The 19,636-nt window shown below is 40.6% G+C and overlaps 1 protein-coding gene across 8 annotated transcripts in view; it reads left to right on the top strand.

Annotated features, from left to right (window-relative positions):
- LOC139935382 (uncharacterized) overlaps window positions 1-19,636 on the top strand; it is a 78,114-nt gene that overhangs the window by 10,374 nt on the left and 48,104 nt on the right. For 6 of the 8 annotated variants that reach the window (XM_071929936.1, XM_071929935.1, XM_071929934.1 and 3 more), the window contains exons 4-11: window positions 1,373-1,630; window positions 3,739-3,996; window positions 11,648-11,902; window positions 13,585-13,842; window positions 15,546-15,800; window positions 16,092-16,349; window positions 18,053-18,304; window positions 18,597-18,854. In XM_071929936.1, coding sequence (XP_071786037.1) covers window positions 1,373-1,630; window positions 3,739-3,996; window positions 11,648-11,902; window positions 13,585-13,842; window positions 15,546-15,800; window positions 16,092-16,349; window positions 18,053-18,304; window positions 18,597-18,854 — 2,052 coding nt within the window. The remainder of the gene's footprint in view (window positions 1-1,372; window positions 1,631-3,738; window positions 3,997-11,647; window positions 11,903-13,584; window positions 13,843-15,545; window positions 15,801-16,091; window positions 16,350-18,052; window positions 18,305-18,596; window positions 18,855-19,636) is intronic. The other 2 variants (XM_071929931.1, XM_071929932.1) reach the window with 2 other exon arrangements.

Genomic DNA, 19,636 nt, shown 5'->3' with positions numbered 1-19,636 from the left:
TGGGAACCAAACACGAAGTTCACACCCTTTTTGGCCCCGTGTTTATAGTTAATGTGTTTGTTACCAACCATAATATTCTGATTATGCCATAACACATTTTTCGTCAATTTGACTGGCAGGTACATTTAAGAAAGCTGCACCAAGCATTAAGAACATCAATCCAAAAATGGTTTTGATTTGCGGCCCCTTTTAAATAGATCAGCAATGCCTGGTGGCCTCCCGTGAGTGCTAAAGGATCATAAACATTCAAAATCTTCAAAAAAGAGTGACTCAACCCAAGTTATCTGAATTTAGAAATCTGCGTATCCAGGTGACCTTAAGGGCTTTTATATACGAATGCATGTCAATCATTTTAACTCCTCCATGACTATAGCCTTGAATCATCTGGTTCCTGGACACACGGTCATTCCCTCTCCATATAAAGTTATAGAACATACAGTCTAATTCTTTGATAACATTGCTGGGCGGGTTGGGGAGAGTTAAAATAAGAAAATTAAGCTTAGATAAAAGGATTGTCTTGGTTACAGTAACTCTCCCCAGCACCGTAAGGTTACGTTTAGACCACTGCTCATGTATTTATTACATGCTTGTGCCTATTGGTAGTGCTACTATTGGAAGGGTGTGTTAAATTGAGAGTTGTTGATTTGTTTTTATATTATTGTTTTGCCTGTGATCATGAGCATGATCATGACTGTGTGAAGATAAAATTTGAATTTGATGTGTAAGTTTGTTACATTTAGAACTGATTTGCTTAAAAAGACTTTCTGCCTATGTGCATACCGAGTACTTGATTGATTCTTCCACAATAATGTGTTGACTGTTGTGGGGCACAAAGTTTGTTCACTTCTTCGGCTAGAGCTATGCTTGATCAGCACGTCTGCAAGTGTTGAGGAATAGGTGACACAAGCGATTTAGTCGTAGTAGCTGTAGCCAAAGTTGCCATTTCAGACACAGCCTTGCTTGTCTTGTTGCGCACAAGCTTGCGCTAATATCTTTGATGAGACTCTATGGGGTCGATCAAGTGAATGGTATCTCCTGCTGAAAGTGTGACTTTGAAATATACAAATTTATTGGGCCTTAAAAGTTGTTGGTTGATCCATTCTGTGTGAGGGACATACACAGAGTGCCAGTTGATGTCCTATAATGGTGACACCAAATGTGATTGCACAATCTGTTGGAATCTGTAAGGGACTGTATGCTTAACCAGCAGCTTTCTTCAACCACCAAGTTATTTGACACAAATGCTGTCTGTATTTGCAATGACACTGAAAGAGTAACATCTTCTGTGTTTAATTTACTTCTTTAGTTGGTGCCACATCTCCAGTAGCTTGAGTAATATTTTGACAAGTTAAACTTCTTCTTTTTTATTCAGTTGATGGCATAGCTCCTGTTATTAACTGTCCAGGTGACATAAGTCAGTTAATTCCTTTTGGACAGTCAGTTGTTGCTGTTGATTGGACGATCCCAACTGCTTTTGACAATTCTGGGATAGCACCTTCTGTGACGGCAAATCCATCATATTTCCCTGGCCACCAGTTTCAACAAGGGACAACCACTATCACCTACACAGCAACAGATGCAGCCTTCAATAGTGCTCAATGTACATTCACGATTACCCTTACACAAGAAGGTAAGATACAGGTCATAGGTCAAACTGAATGAAGAAAAAAGTAATACAATACCTGAAACCAAATCACAAATAATAAAACTGAGAGTTTGGTTGATGTGTGTGTTTTGCAAAATGTCAGTCCATAGCAATTAAATACTGACTTCTTTGAGTGCTTTATGTGAAGCTTTATCTCCCAAGGTGATCCTCGCCAGATGTTATTTCCCTAAAGCTAACTACATCAAAGCACAGGTAAAAGTAGTCAATATTCTTTGATAAAACCCCAATATTTGGCCTGGACATCTAAGCACCAAGAAGCTGCTTTGTTGTTGGAAGAGTCCATTGGTTGCCACGGATATGCGGTAGTTGCCACTGTTTGCTACGATTGATGATTTAATAGATTAAATAGAAGTGAATTTTGCATCTGGGGTAACAAATAAAGTTTATTTTTTGATGTGAATTATCACTTATTACTTTCCAGAGTTCTGCACAAAAAAATCCACAGGCAAATAGATTAAATAGAAGTGAATTTTGCATCTGGGGTAACAAATAAAGTTTATTTTTTGATGTGAATTATCACTTATTACTTTCCAGAGTTCTGCACAAAAAAATCCACAGGCAAATCACTTGTTGGGATTAGAACCACAGCCTTTGCATTGCTAGAGCTTGGCCCAATTTCATGGCTGTGCTTACCTCTGCTCTGATGATCAACATGGGGATTGCACACGCATGCAAAAATACTCCACTAACCTGAGGAATTCCATGCATTTGCAAGTGCCAATTCTTTGCTTTTGGTAGTATAATTAAGCAGAGTCACTCATGAAATGTGACTTGGATATCTTACCACTGGAACGCTTGAGCATGCCCGATGGCCAAAGGCAGTTCAAATCCTTAGCAGTGGTAACCACAACAGTTTTACTTGTTTGGGATCGATGGAGGGCTGTGGATAGTATAAAACATTGTGAGAAATGGCTCCCTCTGGAGTGCGTAGTTTCGAGAAAGAAGTAATGTTCTACTAAAAAAAATTAATTTGGTTTTGAGACCTCAGAATTAGATTTTGAGGTCTCAAAATCAAGCATCTGAAAACTTCTGACAAGGGTGTTTTTTCTTCCATTGTTATCTCACAACTTCGACGACCAATTGAGTTTTTCACAGGTTTGTTATTATGTGCATATGTTGAGATGCACCGAGTGAGAAGACTGGTCTTTGACGACCACCAAAGGTGTCCATTGTCTTTAAATCATAATGGTCTGTACATTTTTGTACAGATGTTTTTTTTTCTTCAGATTTGTTTTAAAGTTCATTCTTGAGTGTTTATGATATTGAAGCTCCATGTTCATATGCACACTGATAGATGGGAGTTGAAACTGATCCTTCTGAGAACTTTTCTCAGGAAATACAGTATAGGTGGTCAGCAGCAGATTTCACCAAACGCTAGGATTAATCATATCCAGAGTTTGGACGAGGAACTTGTTCTAACTTAGGATGGGTTCAATGCGTCCTAACGTCTATGGATACAAAACTTAACTCATCCTAAAGTTCTAAGATTAATCCTAAGTTAAAAAGAGTTTGGTGAAAGCGATGGCAGTGTCATGTGCTCGTGTCATCAACAATTTCGATTTGCCTTGTCATGGAAGAGGAGCTTCTCCTGAATTATGTAAACTTTCTTTCACCTCGTAGTGGATGCCTTTCCCCAGTAGCTAGGTATATATGTCTGTTTGTAAATCTGCTATAAGCGACACAAAAAAGGACTTGTGTTTCTAATGTGAGTTATGCAACAGAGTTACAATGCATGCAAGATTTAACAAAGGGAATAATCCATGCCTTCCTAATACACTGTAGTTTTTACCAAACAGACATAAGCATAGCTCATAATTATGGAACAGAACAACATAGTCCTACATCTTAATAGTGAAAAAAAAAAAAAAAAATGGGAAAGTTGTCACAAAAATTACCACCTTCAACAAGGAGGGCTGCTTTGTTATGAATGCAGAGTTATTACTTGGTTTGTTTCTAGTCCACTGGAATGATAGTCGCCAAGGCCTAGATGCAACATCTCTTGTATAGCTTGAGTAATGAGTAATGGTTGATATTTCAGGAAATTAAAGGTTTTTTGTTTTCGTTTTTTTCAGTGGATAACATAAATCCTGTTATCACCTGTCCAGCCGCCATAAGTCAGTCAATACCTTTTGGACAATCGGTTGCTCGTGTTTTTTGGACAACACCAAATGCTTCGGACAATTCTGGGGTGGCTCCTACTGTGACTGCAAATCCAATGTTTACCCCTGGCCAACAGTTTCAACAAGGGACAACCACTATCACCTACACAGCAACAGATGCAGCCTTCAATAGTGCTTCCTGTACATTCTCTATTACCCTTACACAAGAAGGTAAGATACAGGTCATAGGTCAAACAAATGCTATTCAAGGTGAAGCGCGTGGTGTTCCAACCATTGACTACTTCCAGCACACACATGAACAGGGAACCATTTGCAATGCACATTGTTCATGGTATGTTCTCCCTCCACATTGGCAATGCACATTGTTCATGGTATGTTCTCCCTCCACATTGGCAATGCACATTGTTCATGGTATGTTCTCCCTCCACATTTGCAATGCACATTGTTCATGGTATGTTCTCCCTCCACATTGGCAATGCACATTGTTCATGGTATGTTCTCCCTCCACATTGGCAATGCACATTGTTCATGGTATGTTCTCCCTCCACATTTGCAATGCACATTGTTCATGGTATGTTCTCCCTCCACATTGGCAATGCACATTGTTCATAGTATGTTCTCCCTCCACATTGGCAATGCACGTTGTTCATGGTATGTTCTCCCTCCACATTGGCAATGCACATTGTTCATGGTATGTTCTCCCTCCACATTTGCAATGCACATTGTTCATGGTATGTTCTCCCTCCACATTGGCAATGCACATTGTTCATGGTATGTTCTCCCTCCACATTGGCAATGCACGTTGTTCATGGTATGTTCTCCCTCCACATTGGCAATGCACGTTGTTCATGGTATGTAACTCCAAAGAGACAAACATTTGTCCCTTTTGAAGCTGTGATTGTTATACCCTATGCACATTGCAACAGCGCCACCAATGTACAAACTGTTGTGAAGCCAATGACCTCATCTGTCTATTTATATACACCATCAATAATTTCATTTATGTTAGATGACTGCAATGCATATAAACAGGGGTCACAAGGAAACCTCCTTTCATCAGTTGATCTCTCATTAAAAATTCACGCCGCGAGATTAGAATGGCTTACAGACCGAAGCGTCTGTTTATCCTTGCAGCGTTAAGGCCGGTTCATATTCGCTGCGCATTCACTGCGTACGCAGGCGCGGACCCGTTTTTTAAAGTCTGCATTGCGTAAAAGGAAACGCAGTGCGTAATCATTTTTCGCAAATGCGTATGAATTTTTCAAAATAAAAAATTAGGTCGTACACACTAATCGGACGCGTAGTCGGACGTATTGAAATATTTCAACATTTTGTCGGATGCGTAGACGTAATTTCAGTGAATAATGGCAAGAACTTGATTCGAAAAGATAAAAACTGTGCTTCTTTTTCCAAATATGTGTTACACAAGCTTGAAAGAATACCGAGATGTAAAAAGGACAGTGATTTCATTAAAGCCACTGGACCCTTTCGGTAAACAGTATTGTCCAAAGGCCCACACCTCGTGTATCACAACTTCTATATCAAATAACCAACCTGTGAAAAATTAGGCTCAATCGGTCATCGGAGTCGGGAGAAAATAATGGGAAAACCCACTCTTGTATCCTTGGTTTCGCCGTGTTATGACATGTGTTTAAAATAAATCCGTAATTCTCGCTATCGAGAATTGATATTGGTTTACTGTTTTCTCAAAAAGTAAAGCATTTCATGGAACAATATTTCAAGAGAAGTCTTTCACCACTACCTTCTGTAAACCCTCTAAGTTATTTGTAAATCTGTGAACTTTTATTTTTTTTATTTTGTACCGAAAGGGTCCAATGGCTTTAAAGCAAATTGGGGAAATTTGCGATAATGATTTGGACGGAAGGCATTTTATTTAATGAAAAACCCTTGAACCGAACGAATGTATGAACACAAGTTGACGTGTTCGTTTTCGCGTGCGAATGCAAACTTAATGCATCTATTTTTTTGTTTTGATGAAGTATGAACGTTAAATCCAAATTCGAAATGTCGGGTGCGTGCACGCAGTCGCAGCGAGTATGAACCGGCCTTTGGAGGCCATCAACCGACCCAGTGCTGTGTCCTGGCACGTAAACGCTAGCCTGGTTATACTGTGCATGTAGTACACACAATATGAAGCGCGTGAGCGTCCAAGGCACATGTAAGAGAACCAAGCTACATTGCATGTTATTGGCCAACAAGTTTTATAATCATGCACAAAAAGTTTCTGATTTTCATCAATATTTGGGTTTTACAAAAGTTGTATTATTCCAACCCCAAATAATTCTGAATGCTAAAGGCATAACCTTTCGGTTAGACTTTGGGTGTTGGGTGAGAAACATCGCTAAAATCATGAGAAACATGCAGGGAAAAAATTGCTAATTGAATACACTACTTCAAGCAGAGTCAATGTATGGTCTATCCATAAGCGCTATACACAGCACGCAGGTGGTGTTTATAGCCCCAGGGGGTGGGGGGAAGTTACATAATGCGTGCTGTCTCGCATTTCAAGTTGGAAATAACGGTAACAATTGTCAAATTTCATTATAACTAAACTTCTCATCGGGTTGTTTGTAAATTTTTGTCCTTTTGTTTGTCTGGCTACGGGGGGTTAAAAATCAATATTAGGCTCTGACCAATACTATATTATCAACCAACTTACTGCATATTTTAACGAGGGTTTTTGCCTACCAGCAGTAGGCCCTGACCATTTTATAACGCATTTTTAATTTGGACAGGAATTTTACCTACAGCGTTATTATAATTATCATGAATTCATTTTGGGGGGAGGTGAGGACTACTCAAATTCTTCTTTTTCTAAACAAATCATTAAACCTAGGGGTAGAATTGTGGATTTGTTGTCGGGTCAGAAACGAGTGATTGAAAATGCACAATGTGACAATGGACCCTTCCCATGAAGGGTCAATGTGACAAGGACCCTTCCCATGAAGGGTCAATGTGACAATGGACCCTTCCCATGAAGGGTCAATGTGACAATGGACCCTTCCCATGGAGGGTCAATGTGACAATGGACCCTTCCCATGCAGGGTCAATGTGACAATGGACCCTTCCCATGAAGGATCAACGTGACAATGGACCCTTCCCATGAAGGGTCAATGTGACAAGGACCCTTCCCATGAAGGGTCAATGTGACAATGGACCCTTCCCATGAAGGGTCAATGTGACAGTGGACCCTTCCCATGAAGGATCAATGTGACAATAGACCCTTCCCATGAAGGGTCAATGTGACAGTGGACCCTTCCCATGAAGGGTCAATGTGACAATGGACCCTTCCCATGAAGGGTCAATGTGAAAATGGACCCTTCCCATGAAGGGTCAATGTGACAATGGACCCTTCCCATGAAGGGTCAATGTGACAATGGACCCTTCCCATGACAGGTCAATATGACAATGGACCCTTCCCATTAAGGGTCAATGTGACAATGGACCCTTCCCATGAAGGGTCAATGTGACAATGGACCCTTCCCATGAAGGGTCAATGTGACAATGGACCCTTCCCATGAAAGGTCAATGTGACAATGGACCCTTCCCATGAAGGGTCAATGTGACAATGGACCCTTCCCATGAAGGGTCAATGTGACAATGGACCCTTCCCATGAAGGGTCAATGTGACAATGAACCCTTCCCATGAAGGATCAACAGGACAATGGACCCTTCCCATGAAGGGTCAATGTGACAATGGACCCTTCCCATGAAGGGTTAATGTGACAAGGACCCTTCCCAAGAAGGGTCAATGTGACAATGGACCCTTCCCATGAAGGGTCAATGTGACAATGGACCCTTACCATGAAGGGTCAATGTGACAATGGACCCTTCCCATGAAGGATCAACGTGACAATGGACCCTTCCCATGAAGGGTCAATGTGACAATGGACCCTTCCCATGAAGGGTCAATGTGACAAGGACCCTTCCCATGAAGGGTCAATGTGACAATGGACCCTTCCCATGAAGGGTCAATGTGACAATGGACCCTTCCCATGGAGGGTCAATGTGACAATGGACCCTTCCCATGAAGGATCAACGTGACAATGGACCCTTCCCATGAAGGGTCAATGTGACAAGGACCCTTCCCATGAAGGGTCAATGTGACAATGGACCCTTCCCATGAAGGGTCAATGTGACAGTGGACCCTTCCCATGAAGGATCAATGTGACAATAGACCCTTCCCATGAAGGGTCAATGTGACAGTGGACCCTTCCCATGAAGGGTCAATGTGACAATGGACCCTTCCCATGAAGGGTCAATGTGACAATGGACCCTTCCCATGAAGGGTCAATGTGACAATGGACCCTTCCCATGAAGGGTCAATGTGACAATGGACCCTTCCCATGACAGGTCAATATGACAATGGACCCTTCCCATTAAGGGTCAATGTGACAATGGACCCTTCCCATGAAGTGTCAATGTGACAATGGACCCTTCCCATGAAGGGTCAATGTGACAATGGACCCTTCCCATGAAAGGTCAATGTGACAATGGACCCTTCCCATGAAGGGTCAATGTGACAATGGACCCTTCCCATGAAGGGTCAATGTGACAATGGACCCTTCCCATGAAGGGTCAATGTGACAATGAACCCTTCCCATGAAGGATCAACAGGACAATGGACCCTTCCCATGAAGGGTCAATGTGACAATGGACCCTTCCCATGAAGGGTTAATGTGACAAGGACCCTTCCCAAGAAGGGTCAATGTGACAATGGACCCTTCCCATGAAGGGTCAATGTGACAATGGACCCTTACCATGAAGGGTCAATGTGACAATGGACCCTTCCCATGAAGGATCAACGTGACAATGGACCCTTCCCATGAAGGGTCAATGTGACAATGGACCCTTCCCATGAAGGGTCAATGTGACAAGGACCCTTCCCATGAAGGGTCAATGTGACAATGGACCCTTCCCATGAAGGGTCAATGTGACAATGGACCCTTCCCATGGAGGGTCAATGTGACAATGGACCCTTCCCATGAAGGATCAACGTGACAATGGACCCTTCCCATGAAGGGTCAATGTGACAAGGACCCTTCCCATGAAGGGTCAATGTGACAATGGACCCTTCCCATGAAGGGTCAATGTGACAGTGGACCCTTCCCATGAAGGGTCAATGTGACAATGGACCCTTCCCATGAAGGGTCAATGTGACAGTGGACCCTTCCCATGAAGGATCAATGTGACAATAGACCCTTCCCATGAAGGGTCAATGTGACAGTGGACCCTTCCTATGAAGGGTCAATGTGACAATGGACCCTTCCCATGAAGGGTCAATGTGACAATGGACCCTTCCCATGAAGGGTCAATGTGACAATGGACCCATCCTATGAAGGGTCAATGTGACAATGGACCCTTACCATGACTGGTCAATGTGACAATTGACCCTTCTCATGAAGGGTCAATGTGACAATGGACCCTTCCCATGAAGGGTCAATGTGACAATGGCCCTTCCCATGAAGGGTCAATGTGACAATGGACCCTTCCCATGAAGGGTCAATGTGACAATGGACCCTTCCCATGAAGGGTCAATGTGACAGTGGACCCTTCCCATGAAGGATCAATGTGACAATAGACCCTTCCCATGAAGGGTCAATGTGACAGTGGACCCTTCCCATGAAGGGTCAATGTGACAATGGACCCTTCCCATGAAGGGTCAATGTGACAATGGACCCATCCTATGAAGGGTCAATGTGACAATGGACCCTTACCATGACTGGTCAATGTGACAGTTGACCCTTCTCATGAAGGGTCAATGTGACAATGGACCCTTCCCATGAAGGGTCAATGTGACAATGGACCCTTCCCATGAAGGGTCAATGTGACAATGGACCCTTCCCATGAAGGGTCAATGTGACAATGGACCCTTCCCATGCAGGGTCAATGTGACAATTGACCCTTCCCATGAAGGATCAACAGGACAATGGACCCTTCCCATGAAGGGTCAATGTGACAATGGACCCTTCCCATGAAGGGTTAATGTGACAAGGACCCTTCCCAAGAAGGGTCAATGTGACAATGGACCCTTCCCATGAAGGGTCAATGTGACAATGGACCCTTACCATGAATGGTCAATGTGACAATGGACCCTTCCCATGAAGGGTCAATGTGACAATGGACCCTTCCCATGAAGGGTCAATGTGACAATGGACCCTTCCCATGAAGGGTCAATGTGACAATGGACCCTTCCCATGAAGGGTCAATGTGGCAATGGACCCTTCCCATGAAGGGTCAATGTGACAATGGACCCTTCCCATGGAGGGTCAATGTGACAATGGACCCTTCCCATGCATGGTCAATGTGACAATGGACCCTTCCCATGAAGGATCAACGTGACAATGGACCCTTCCCATGAAGGGTCAATGTGACAAGGACCCTTCCCATGAAGGGTCAATGTGACAATGGACCCTTCCCATGAAGGGTCAATGTGACAGTGGACCCTTCCCATGAAGGATCAATGTGACAATAGACCCTTACCATGAAGGGTCAATGTGACAATGGACCCTTACCATGAAGGGTCAATGTGACAATGGACCCTTTCCCATGAAGGGTCAATGTGACAATGGACCCTTCCCATGAAGGGTCAATGTGACAATGGACCCTTTCCATGACGGGTCATGTGACAATGGACCCTTCCTATGAAGGGTCAATGTGACAATTGACCCTTTCCATGACGGGTCAATTGCTAATTACCACCTAATTTAAATATGCAAATTAGGTCACTTCTGGCTTGAAACTTTTGTCCGATTTTGGATATGTCATGAATAACCACCCAATAAACAAGAATCAACAATAAAACAAACTTTTGCAATTAGTGTGACTCAATAGTCTAAATCTGGTCCTCTATTCAGAGGGAGCCGTTTCTCACAATGTTTTATACTATCAACCTCTCCCACACACTTGTTACCAAGAAAAGTTTTATGCTAATAATTATTTTGAGTTACCAATAGTGTCCACTGCCTTTAAGCACCAATTTATTTAACACATTGTCCTTGTATTTGCCGTGCTATGGAAGAGTAATATCACCTGAAATATATGTACGGGCTGTATAATAAAATCATACTTCACTTCTTAAGTTGATGCCATATTTTTAGTAGCTTGAGTAATTGTTTGATGTTTTTATAACTGAACCTTCTTTATCATTTTCTTCAGTGGATACCGTACCTCCTGTTATCAATTGTCCAGAAGCCATAAGTCAAACAATCATGCAATCGTCAAAAAGGCTCCTTGGTCCCAACAATTTTTTTAAAATTAATTTGACTGTATTATATTTCATTATCATCTGATCACAAAGACCAAACTTATCATAAACAATGCAGTAATCCCAAATTAGAACGAGGTACAAAAGTGTCTTGTAAGAAGGTATGAAGTGTCTTGTAAGAAGGTAGAAAGTGTTCAAGGTACGAGGTGTCCCGGGTACAATGTGGCAAAGGTATTGAGAGTCCTGACATCTAAAAAATTAGTTCATGACTAATGAGTGCTTTAGTTGGAGCTTTATCTCTTGAGGTGATTCTTAGTGATTCTTTTTTCTAAAAGGGATTTAATCACATCTCAAGTAAAAGCAGTCAATATTTGTTTGATAACATTCCAAACATTTATTATGCTAGAACATCTAGGTACTCCATGTATGATGTGACCATTACTAGTGATTATTGGCCTGTATTGGTAAAAATTCACAATCATGCAGTGTTGCTGTTATAAACGATAATATTATAAACACATTAATTGTTTTCATGTAAAACTATGTGCTTGTGCATTCTTTAACACCTAGTGTTTGTCAGGTGACAGATTCTCAAGCTTTATTTAAATCTGTGTTTGGTTTTATTGTTTGCAGTTGACACAGTGCCACCAGAGATTCAGTTTTGTCCACAAAACATAAACCAACAGATACAGGTAGGAGTACCAAGTGTGATTGTGACATGGAATCAGCCTATTGCCTCAGATAACTCTGGTCAGACACCAACCGTGCGGTCTATATCACACCAATCTGGATCCAGTTTCCCTGTTGGCACTTCTACTGTTACCTACACATTCGCTGATGCTGCTGGCAATGAGGCTACTTGTAGTTTTAATGTCAATATAGTATCTGGTAAGAAAACATACACAGTGGATTTTATTTACTGCCCAAGCAAATATGCTGCAATTATGATTTCACAATTTGTTAATGTGTTATGGAGACTGGGCTTACATTTAGCCCCAATTTAATTAACACAAGGTCATTGTATTTACCGTGACATAGAAAGATAAAATAAGCTGAGTTGTATGTATGTGACCCGACAAGATTGGTTCTTTATACAAGTATTTTATTCACAAGCACAAAAGATTTTAAACAAAAAAAGGGTTGATGCGTAAGACTTATTAAATATTCACGAAAACTCTAGAGTCCAGTAAAGAACACTAAGTTTTAACACTGCTATACACAATAGACACTGCTGTCCAGAAAGACAAATACAGTACATACTAATGAGCTAGCAACATGGCTGTAACATAAACAATCTAGATAGTGGTTCTGGATGTAAGCCACCTGTGCAGTGATCACATAGCAATTAGCTATACCATGCCCTCACACACACAGCACAGAGTTGTGTGATGTAGCTAAACCTATGTCAATAAACCAAACACACAGCCATGAACCTTGGAAGTTCCTAAGACATTCCACAGCTGGTGTACTTAATTACTTAATCTCTACATCTCTGCAATAAACAAGTAGGAATCTCATGTGGGGTCTATGCAAGAACCTTACACAAGAACTGTAAATCTCTGAAGTTTCATGGAATAGAAACACAGAAATCTAATGTACAAAAGAAACAATAACTTAATCATAACTGAAAACCCTTAATGGCAAAATGAGCAAAATAAGGAATAATAACAATTATCAAAAGTGACTCAATCAAAGTTATCCTAGCAAGAACTTTGCAATGAACTAGGTAAATCAAATAACAAGAAAACCCAATAATGAAATAAAATCCATACAACTAATTTAAACTTCTCTGTGACATGAACACTAAAAGAATGGACATGGAAGAGTCTAAAACAACAAATAACTATGCACTCCAAGTTCAATGAAATGTAAAGTAAATTATAATAAACCAAACTATTTCTCAAGGAAACTTGTAAAAGAACTCTTTTCCTTCCTCCATATAGCAAGGTAAATTAATCCAAGGAAACATTATCCTCAACTGTTTCAAATATAAACAGAGTAAAGACAATCCAAAAAGGACAAGTTTGGGCAAAACACTGGCTTAATTAGTGCTTCCAAACTAAAACAAAAGTAACAACAAATGCAAAGAACTACAATTGTATAGACAAAGGAAACTTATCCAAACCCACTTAAAACACAAGGAATCTCCTCGGAAATGGCAATAATTATAAACACAATTATGGATTGTAGTCTAGCAGTGATAAACAAAGAAAGATTTGGTACTTACATAACAAGGATGGGAATAACTCTGAAAACTGGAATAGCTCTGACACTCTTGGAAAATGACTTGTACACACGATGATAACTTGCAATGGAATGACTTAGTTGCACAATAGCTACTCTATACCTGGGGTAGAGCTGGGGCTGACCACACTCTGGGAAATAAGACCCTCAGCAGGTGGGCTGCTGCTAAGTCAACCATTAGTTAACTTAAGAGGGGGCAGTCACTTAAAGTGCCTGGTCACATGTATAATCAATCTTGGACTTCTTTAGTTGATGCAATATTTTCAGTAGCTTGAGTAATTGTTTGATGTATTTTATAACTGAACCTTCTTTATCATTTTCTTCAGTGGATACCGTACCTCCTGTTATCAATTGTCCAGAAGCCATAAGTCAGTCAATACCTTTTGGACAATCGGTTGCTCCTGTTTTTTGGACAACACCAACTGCTTCGGACAATTCTGGGGTGGCTCCTACTGTGACTGCAAATCCAATGTTTACCCCTGGCCAACAGTTTCAACAAGGGACAACCACTATCACCTACACAGCAACAGATGCAGCCTTCAATAGTGCTTCCTGTACATTCACGATTACCCTTACACAAGAAGGTAAGAGAAAGGATAATTGTTAAATTTAAAGATTTTCAAGAAGAAAAAAGCAGTGATACAATTTCTTAAACCAAGTCACAAAACAGAACACCATAGAATTGTTTTGATTTGTTTGTATGGATGTCTAGACACTTCATGCCTCTGCTACTGTCAAACCCTGAACACTTCATAGGTTTGGGACACTTCGTACTAAGCAAATTGATTTCTTATTATCGTGGTCAGGGTTCGGAGTGACCATCAGCTGAGGCACTTCATATGTACCTTCATGGGTATTTCATAGTAAGTTAATTAGGGAATAACAGTGCGAGGACCCGGTCTTCACTGCGTGGTAATGACCAGGTTGGTGGCTGGCGCTGTTAACGGACCGAGCCGGATACGAGGTCCGTTAACAGCGCCAGCCACCAACCAAGGTCATTACCACTCAGTGTAGACCGGGTTTGAACACTGTTATTCCCATTAATAAATGCCTTTTTAACGAATAAAACAACTAAAATTGTCACAATTTTGTGACTTTTCTCTCGGCGATACTTCCAGACATGTTCAGGGGCCATATTTGAGTTTTAGCTGGTTCCCATCTCTTTCGTGCGTTAATCACATTACTGATCTTTGAGACCAGTGACTCTTTAAAATAATGGTCTGTTCAGCATCTTCATTGGGGTAAAAGGAGGCAAATGATTGGACGATAGCTGTTCTTTGTGCGTTAAAGCGCGCGCATGAGCTCAGCGTCCATGTAGCATGTCGCTGTAAACAAGACCATATATAGACAAATGAGTTTATAAGCGCGCACCTGTTACCTAAAAATTGATACATTTTCAGCGCATCCGCACAAGTGCGCGAAGTTGCAATGAAACTGCCATGAATGTAAAAAAACATGGGATACAGTGCAACGCGCAAATTTCACACAAGTACATATGCTAATTTAGGGGCCACTTAATCGCTATTTTCAAAAGCAGGCCTTTATACCGCACATTAACACACCCCAACGTGATTAAGTTAATGTCCGCCACTGACAACATCTACCGCTCATATTGTTTATATATATTTTAAAATCAAACAATCACGCAATCGTCAAAATGGCTCCTTGGTCCAAACAAAATAAAATTAATTAATTTCACTATATTGTATTTCATAATCATCTGATAACAAAGACCAAACTAATCATAAACAATGCAGTAATCCCAAATTAGAACGAGGTACAAAGTGTCTTGTAAGAAGGTAGGAAGTGTCTTATAAGAAGGTAGGAAGTGTTCAAGGTACGAGGTGTCCAGGGTACAATGTGGCAAATGTATTGAGAGTCCTGACACCGTTTGTATACATTGCAAAAAATTAGTTCATCACTACTTTGAGTGCTTTAGTTGGAGCTTTATCTCTTGAGGTGATTCTTAGTGATTCTTTTTTCTAAAGTGGATTTAATCACATCTCAAGTAAAAGCAGTCAATATTTGTTTGATAACATTCCAAACATTTATTATGCTAGAACATCTAGGTACTACATGTATGATGTGACCATTACTAGTGATTATTGGCCTGTATTGGTAAAAATTCACAATCATGCAGTGTTGCTGTTATAAACAATAATATTATAAACACGTTAATTGTTTTCATGTAAAACTATGTGCTTGTGCATTCTTTAACACCTAGTGTTTGTCAGGTGACAGATTCTCAAGCTTTATTTAAATCTGTGTTTGGTTTTATTGTTTGCAGTTGACACAGTGCCACCAGAGATTCAGTTTTGTCCACAAAACATAAACCAACAGATACAGGTAGGAGTACCAAGTGTGATTGTGACATGGAATCAGCCTATTGCCTCAGATAACTCTGGTCAGACACCAACCGTGCGGTCTATATCACACCAATCTGGATCCAGTTTCCCTGTTGGCACTTCTACTGTTACCTACACATTCGCTGATGCTGCTGGCAATGAGGCTACTTGTAGTTTTAATGTCAATATAGTATCTGGTAAGAAAACATACACAGTGGATTTTATTTACTGCCCAAGCAAATATGCTGCAATTATGATTTCACAATTTGTTAATGTGTTATGGAGACTGCACAGGTAACCTGGGCTTACATTTAGCCCCAATTTAATTAACACAAGGTCATTGTATTTACCGTGACGTAGAAAGATAAAATAACCTGAGTTGTATGTAGAATCGATCTTGGACTTCTTTAGTTGATGCAATATTTTCAGTAGCTTGAGTAATAGTTTGATGTTTTTTATAACTGAACCTTCTTTATCATTTTTTTCAGTGGATACCGTACCTCCTGTTATCAATTGTCCAGAAGCCATAAGTCAGTCAATACCTTTTGGACAATCGGTTGCTCCTGTTTTTTGGACAACACCAACTGCTTTTGACAATTCTGGGGTGGCTCCTACTGTGACTGCAAATCCAATGTTTACCCCTGGCCAACAGTTTCAACAAGGGACAACCACTATCACCTACACAGCAACAGATGCAGCCTTCAATAGTGCTTCCTGTACATTCACGATTACCCTTACACAAGAAGGTAAGAGAAAGGATAATTGTTAAATTTAAAGATTTTCAAGAAGAAAAAAGCAGTGATACAATTTCTTAAACCAAGTCACAAAACAGAACACCATAGAATTGTTTTGATTTGTTTGTATGGATGTCTAGACACTTCATGCCTCTGCTACTGTCAAACCCTGAACACTTCATAGGTTTGGGACACTTCGTACTAAGCAAATTGATTTCTTATTATCGTGGTCAGGGTTCGGAGTGACCATCAGCTGAGGCACTTCATATGTACCTTCATGGGTATTTCATAGTAAGTTAATTAGGGAATAACAGTGCGAGGACCCGGTCTTCACTGCGTGGTAATGACCAGGTTGGTGGCTGGCGCTGTTAACGGACCGAGCCGGATACGAGGTGCGTTAACAGCGCCAGCCACCAACCAAGGTCATTACCACTCAGTGAAGACCGGGTTTGAACACTGTTATTCCCATTAATAAATGCCTTTTTAACGAATAAAACAACTAAAATTGTCACAATTTTGTGACTTTTCTCTCGGCGATACTTCCAGACATGTTCAGGGGCCATATTTGAGTTTTAGCTGGTTCCCATCTCTTTCGTGCGTTAATCACATTACTGATCTTTGAGACCAGTGACTCTTTAAAATAATGGTCTGTTCAGCATCTTCATTGGGGTAAAAGGAGGCAAATGATTGGACGATAGCTGTTCTTTGTGCGTTAAAGCGCGCGCATGAGCTCAGCGTCCATGTAGCATGTCGCTGTAAACAAGACCATATATAGACAAATGAGTTTATAAGCGCGCACCTGTTACCTAAAAATTGATACATTTTCAGCGCATCCGCACAAGTGCGCGAAGTTGCAATGAAACTGCCATGAATGTAAAAAAACATGGGATACAGTGCAACGCGCAAATTTCACACAAGTACATATGCTAATTTAGGGGCCACTTAATCGCTATTTTCAAAAGCAGGCCTTTATACCGCACATTAACACACCCCAACGTGATTAAGTTAATGTCCGCCACTGACAACATCTACCGCTCATATTGTTTATATATATTTTAAAATCAAACAATCACGCAATCGTCAAAATGGCTCCTTGGTCCAAACAAAATAAAATTAATTAATTTCACTATATTGTATTTCATAATCATCTGATAACAAAGACCAAACTAATCATAAACAATGCAGTAATCCCAAATTAGAACGAGGTACAAAGTGTCTTGTAAGAAGGTAGGAAGTGTCTTATAAGAAGGTAGGAAGTGTTCAAGGTACGAGGTGTCCAGGGTACAATGTGGCAAATGTATTGAGAGTCCTGACACCGTTTGTATACATTGCAAAAAATTAGTTCATCACTACTTTGAGTGCTTTAGTTGGAGCTTTATCTCTTGAGGTGATTCTTAGTGATTCTTTTTTCTAAAGTGGATTTAATCACATCTCAAGTAAAAGCAGTCAATATTTGTTTGATAACATTCCAAACATTTATTATGCTAGAACATCTAGGTACTACATGTATGATGTGACCATTACTAGTGATTATTGGCCTGTATTGGTAAAAATTCACAATCATGCAGTGTTGCTGTTATAAACAATAATATTATAAACACGTTAATTGTTTTCATGTAAAACTATGTGCTTGTGCATTCTTTAACACCTAGTGTTTGTCAGGTGACAGATTCTCAAGCTTTATTTAAATCTGTGTTTGGTTTTATTGTTTGCAGTTGACACAGTGCCACCAGAGATTCAGTTTTGTCCACAAAACATAAACCAACAGATACAGGTAGGAGTACCAAGTGTGATTGTGACATGGAATCAGCCTACTGCCTCAGATAACTCTGGTCAGACACCAACCGTGCGGTCTACACACCAATCTGGATCCAGTTTCCCTGTTGGCACTTCTACTGTTACCTACACATTCGCTGATGCTGCTGGCAATGAGGCTACTTGTAGTTTTAATGTCAATATAGTATCTGGTAAGAAAACATACACAGTGGATTTTATTTACTGCCCAAGCAAATATGCTGCAATTATGATTTCACAATTTGTTAATGTGTTATGGAGACTGCACAGGTAACCTGGGCTTACATTTAGCCCCAATTTAATTAACACAAGGTCATTGTATTTACCGTGACGTAGAAAGATAAAATAACCTGAGTTGTATGTAGAATCGATCTTGGACTTCTTTAGATGATGCAATGTTTTCAGTAGCTTGAGTAATTGTTTGATGTTTATTTGTAATTGAACCTTCATTTTTGTTTTCTTCAGTGGATAACGAACCTCCTGTTATCAATTGTCCAGAAGCCATAAGTCAGTCAATACCTTTTGGACAATCGGTTGCTCCTGTTTTTTGGGCAATTCCAGCTGCTTTTGACAATTCTGGGATAGCTCCTACTGTGACGACAAATCCATCGTTTACCCCTGGCCAACAGTTTCAACTAGGGACAACCACTATCACCTACACAGCAACAGATGCAGCCTTCAATAGTGCTTCCTGTACATTCACGATTACCCTTACACAACAAGGTAAGAGAAAGGATAATTGTTAAATTTAAAGATTTTCAAGAAGAAAAAAGCAGTGATACAATTTCTTAAACCAAGTCACAAAACAGAACACCATAGAATTGTTTTGATTTGTTTGTATGGATGTCTAGACACTTCATGCCTCTGCTACTGTCAAACCCTGAACACTTCATAGGTTTGGGACACTTCGTACTAAGCAAATTGATTTCTTATTATCGTGGTCAGGGTTCGGAGTGACCATCAGCTGAGGCACTTCATATGTACCTTCATGGGTATTTCATAGTAAGTTAATTAGGGAATAACAGTGCGAGGACCCGGTCTTCACTGCGTGGTAATGACCAGGTTGGTGGCTGGCGCTGTTAACGGACCGAGCCGGATACGAGGTGCGTTAACAGCGCCAGCCACCAACCAAGGTCATTACCACTCAGTGAAGACCGGGTTTGAACACTGTTATTCCCATTAATAAATGCCTTTTTAACGAATAAAACAACTAAAATTGGCACAATTTTGTGACTTTTCTCTCGGCGATACTTCCAGACATGTTCAGGGGCCATATTTGAGTTTTAGCTGGTTCCCATCTCTTTCGTGCGTTAATCACATTACTGATCTTTGAGACCAGTGACTCTTTAAAATAATGGTCTGTTCAGCATCTTCATTGGGGTAAAAGGAGGCAAATGATTGGACGATAGCTGTTCTTTGTGCGTTAAAGCGCGCGCATGAGCTCAGCGTCCATGTAGCATGTCGCTGTAAACAAGACCATATATAGACAAATGAGTTTATAAGCG

Source organism: Asterias amurensis, chromosome 3 (assembly GCF_032118995.1).
Source record: "Asterias amurensis chromosome 3, ASM3211899v1".
In the NCBI taxonomy this organism is placed as follows: Eukaryota; Metazoa; Echinodermata; class Asteroidea; order Forcipulatida; family Asteriidae; genus Asterias; species Asterias amurensis.
Note: the sequence above shows the minus strand (reverse complement) of the source record. Positions and strands in the feature narration are given on the sequence as shown.